This window comes from Gastrolobium bilobum, unplaced genomic scaffold (assembly GCF_033153095.1).
Source record: "Gastrolobium bilobum isolate Gb01-03AN ecotype WA unplaced genomic scaffold, APGP_CSIRO_Gbil_v1 utg2361, whole genome shotgun sequence".
Classification (NCBI taxonomy): domain Eukaryota; kingdom Viridiplantae; phylum Streptophyta; class Magnoliopsida; order Fabales; family Fabaceae; genus Gastrolobium; species Gastrolobium bilobum.
In genome coordinates this window covers 536,791-541,502 of record NW_026898473.1, presented here as the reverse complement: position 1 = coordinate 541,502, position 4,712 = coordinate 536,791, and the positions used below count along the sequence as shown (strand labels likewise).

Below are 4,712 nucleotides of genomic sequence, written 5' to 3'. Positions count from 1 at the left end.
TTCTCAGGAATTTGACAATGCCCCTGCCCCAGTTGCACAAAGGAGAGCAGGAATTATAAAGATCGACGGCTATGATGCACTCTTAGCCCAAGATGAACAAATGCTAGAAAGAAAAAACAAGAACAATTAGATGCTATTAATAAAAATTTTAATCTGTCTCAAGTTTCTTCTGTTTCTAATTCTAATATTAAATGTGGTATTTGTGAAGAGGCTCATGCGACTGAGGATTGTGACTACATCAGAAATACTGAAAAGCCACCAGCAGAGGTAAACAGACTCTCGTATGATCAGAAGAATCAGAATCAACATCCAGGGTTGAGTCACAAATCCAACCATCAACTCAATCCTCTTCTTCCAGTGCAACCACATACCCCACAACAAAGTAACACTTCTGAGTGGGAGAAAGCTTTTGCACAGCTGTGCAAGACCACTTCTGATTATGTTCAAGGTGCAAATGCTTTCAGAGAGGACACATCTTCTTTCATGCAAGAGACTAGAGCAGCACACCGGAATCAAGAAGCTTCCATAAGAAATCTGGAAATTCAAATTGGCCAGTTGTCAAAGCAATTTTCCGAGAGAGCTCAGGGTACTTTTCCAAGCAACACAGTTGTCAATCCAAGGGAGCATTGCAATGCTATCACCACTAGGAGTGGGACAATGATTCAGCCTATAGAGGGGCAGTCCGAAGAAAAGAAGAAGGATGGAGAAGCATCAGTTGAAGAAGAGAAGGAAGAAAAGGAAAAGGATACAATTGAAGTTAACAAAAGCAATCCTGCAAAAGTCGAAAAGAAACTATTCAAGTGGGAGAAGAAGAAAGCTCTAGAAAGACAGAACAAGCCAGTGGATCTCTCCCATATGCTCGAATCCCTTGTCCTCAGAGATTAAAGAAAGATATTCAGAAGCAGCAGTATTCAAAGTTTCTAGACATATTCAGGAGGTTGCAGATCAACATTCCTTTTGCTGAAGCTTTAGAGAACATGCCCAACTATGCAAGGTTCATGCAGGATCTATTATCAAGGAAGCGTAAGTTGCAGGAATGTGAGACGGTGAATCTGACGGAGGAATGTAATGTTATCATCCAAAAGAAGTTACCTGCCAAAGTCAAGGATCCAGGGAACTTCAGCATTCCATGCACTATAGGCAAAGTGGAAGTGGACAATGTTTTATGTGATCTTGGAGCTAGCATCAATGTCATGCCACTCTCCATGATGAAGAAGCTGGGGATTACTGAAGTGAAGCCCACAAAGACGATAGTGCAACTAGCTGACCGCTCTTCAAAGCAAGCTTATGGCATCATTGAAGATATATTGGTTAAGGTTGACAAGTTCATCATTCTTGTTGATTTTGTCATCCTTGACATTGAAGAAGATGCCATTATTCCTATGATTTTCGGAAGACCCTTCTTGGCAACTTCAGGAACACTGATAGATGTACTTAAGGGCGAGCTGATATTACGGGTAGAAGGAGAGCAAGCAACTTTCAAGTTCTTTGACAAAGAAGTCCCCTCATCTGTAGCTCAACTTGAAGATCAAGTCTACTTTATTAGTGAAAAGAAGGGTGAAGAAGAAAATAATGAGGAGTCTTCTCAAGAAAGTAAGCCAAAAGTTAAGATGGACAAGCCTAGGAGCAAGGGAAAGCATATAAATACCAAATTCAAAGTTCTTGAGACTACTTTACCTCATCCATATACACAAGAGCACTGTGGTAGGACACAATTTACGAATGATGGAGCTTGGACGTCACCAAGCTTATATTTGAGCCACCATGAACGTAAATCAGGTACGTCAAGCTCGTGACGTTAAACAAGCGCTAATGGGTAGGCAAACCCACATTTTACTGTTTTATTTTAATTTCATTGTTTTTGTTATTTTTACTTTGAATTAAATAAAGAAAAATATAAAAGATAGGAGAAGGTGTTGAGACTAATGACTGTCATTGAGTGAATTTTACAGGTGAAAAAAAGGAACAAACAACAAGAGAGCAACTAGTTATTTTTATTTCTCGACGCGTTTTCTTTTTAGATTTAAATCTGTTGCTAAGGACAACAACATTTAAATCTGGGAATGGGGAACGCGCAGTCATCTAAGCACAATGGATTAAGCCGGAGAAACTTCATGAGCATACACAAAATATCCGGCTAAAACAGGGAACTATCTCAAATCCTTTCTCCTTTCCTTTAGTTTAATTTTTTTTAATTGAATTTTTAATTTTTAGTTTGTTTTTAAAACCCCAAGCCACTATTTTGTGAGAATTCTGAAATTTTTAAAGTTTTCTCAGTGTTTTTAATTGAAAAATGGCAGAAAGTTTTGATCAGTAATTGATTCAGAGCATGATGATACACTTACTTGAATATTTTCATAATGAGCATCAATGTAATAATTTTCATGATTCATCGAATATTCTCTCTTTAGTGATGAAATTTTTTAAGATAAAGAATAGGGGAATTACTGTGCATTCATAGCCGTTAGGTTTTTGAGCCTACACAAAAAATTTTTATTGAGTGTGCATCCCACTGTATGAAAGACTCTAGAACTTGCTTTGTTTCTTGCTTGAATTGGTATGTGATATATTTTATAGACATGATTGAGGCATGTTCTTTCTTTAAACTAGATGCCCAAATAGCTAACCATTGCTGATATTCCTTAGTTTAACCCATTTGAGCCTAGGCCTGTTTATTCTTTGAAAACCTATGAAGATGACTAAGCCACTTTCCACATACTATCCTCACCTTAATTAAGATTGAAACTTCATATTAAATTGAGAAGAAGGTGTTAATTGTTAAAGATATAAATTGTGGAAGTACAAGGAAAAAGCCAAGGAATTAAGGTTGCGTGGAATGAGAAAGAAAGAAATAAAGAAAAGGAAAAATCCTCAGGAAGCAAAGTGAAAAGAAAGAAAGAAAGGAAAATTGATTCTGGGGAAGAGAACGAAAAATAAGAGAAAGTTCAAAAAGGAAAAGAAGAAGAATGGACCGAAAAGAAGAAAGAAAATGTTTACAAATGTAAACAAATGCATAAGTTCCTCTTCAAGAAAATCTGAATTTTAATCTTGCAGCTCCTTCTCTAAATTTTCCTTCCTTTAGCCAGGCCAAGTTATAACCCAAGAAAGACCTCTTGATCTTTGAGATACGTCATAATACTTTGGAAAGAGAGAATATAAGTAAGCCTACGGTAGTGTTGATTCAGTGGGAACGAGTGAAACACCAACCCTCCAGATGATTGAGCTTGAGTGAATTAAATTCCTAGTGAGGGAATGTTTCAGTAAATTTTCTCTTATGCTTGATCTTAAAAGAATTTTGTTACAATTTTTTTGATGAATTATGAATTTTGTTGATTGATGCATTAATTTTTAAAGTCTGAATGCTCTGTAATCATGTCTCTGATGAATCTTTCCTGTCAAATTCCATGTTATTGAGATTCCTACTTCCTATTCCCTTAGTCTTATTTTAGTTGATTGCTGAGGACAGCAATATTCAAATCTGGGAATGTTTGATAAACCTTTGGTTTACCATGTTTTTAGGCTAAAATATACAAGAGTTATATAGTAGAATGCATGGAATTCAAGGTTTTATAACATATAAGTCATAAAATAAGAATTTGAGCTGATGTTTTATAGTTCTTTGCATTTTGAAGGTAAAACCACACCTATTGGTCCTAAAAAGTGATAAAGAAATCATGACGAAGAAGCGGCGGCTCAATATGGACCAAAGGAAGCCAAAATATTACAATTCAAAGGCCAGAAGATTATGCTCAAGCGCACAAGAAGACGCTCGAGCGCTTCATAGCAAGGAAAACAGCCAAATCGGGCATTTCAGGGCGCTCAAGCGCCCAACAGCACGCTCAAGCCCAAGAATACAAAAATTAGTCACGAGGAGCACGCTCGAGCGCCCATTAGCACGCTCGAGCACGCTCAGGCAGAAAACAACAGCAATTTGAAGCAATTCAGCACGCTCAAGCGGCCAACAGCGCGCTTGAGCGCCCAAGCACATCCTGACAGCAAAGATTTGCTGTGATTTAATGAAGATTTGCCAGATTGCGATATCCGGAACCAAAACGGAAACATATCAAAAGATATTCATGGGAAGATTGAAGAAGGATATAACAAGATTCAAAGCTCAAATCTATCAAGTATCAACCAATCTACACGATCTAAATGCAAAAAGGAAACAATCAGGAAATCAATTACAAATCTGATATGGATTCGTTGGAAGATACAATGAAGGTTGTGGCTTTGAAGATTATAAATAGGGAGCTGAAACTCAGAAACCAATACACAAGTCCAAGACTGAAGGAGGAATCCTGTTGCGTAGCACTGGAACACTGAGGAACCAAGTCAACATCACACCAATGGAGGCTTGGGGTTCTCTTTTCTTTATTATTGTTTTTCAATTCAGTATGCTAGAGTAGTCTTTTATGTAATTAAGGGTAGATGGAACCCAATTGAATCTTTATGTTTATGAATTAAATTGTCTCTGAATCCTGTTCTTTTTATAATTGAATAAATTATCCGTCTTTAATGTTTTCTATGAATTTGTTCCTTATAGAATGATTTTGGGGGATTGTATGACAATAGGGATGTTGGTGCATGAACCCTGACTTGATAATTCATCATAATCCTTGTGATCTAGGAATAGGAATAGGAATAGACATAGGGTAATTATGCAATCTTGTAATTCTTGATCTTAATGCATGTTTTCTTAGGGAATAATCGGG

The 4,712-nt window shown here is 37.0% G+C and overlaps 1 protein-coding gene across 1 annotated transcript; it reads left to right on the top strand.

Moving 5' to 3' along the window:
• Positions 1 to 208: 208 nt before the first annotated feature.
• Positions 209 to 3,664, top strand: LOC133316544 (uncharacterized; the record flags this gene model as incomplete). The annotated part of the gene is made up of 4 exons (XM_061518302.1): positions 209 to 680; positions 782 to 1,160; positions 1,215 to 1,779; positions 3,633 to 3,664. Coding segments are annotated over 4 exons (1,448 nt in total), but the record flags the coding sequence as incomplete, so codon positions are not given.
• Between the last annotated feature and the right edge of the window lie 1,048 nt (positions 3,665 to 4,712).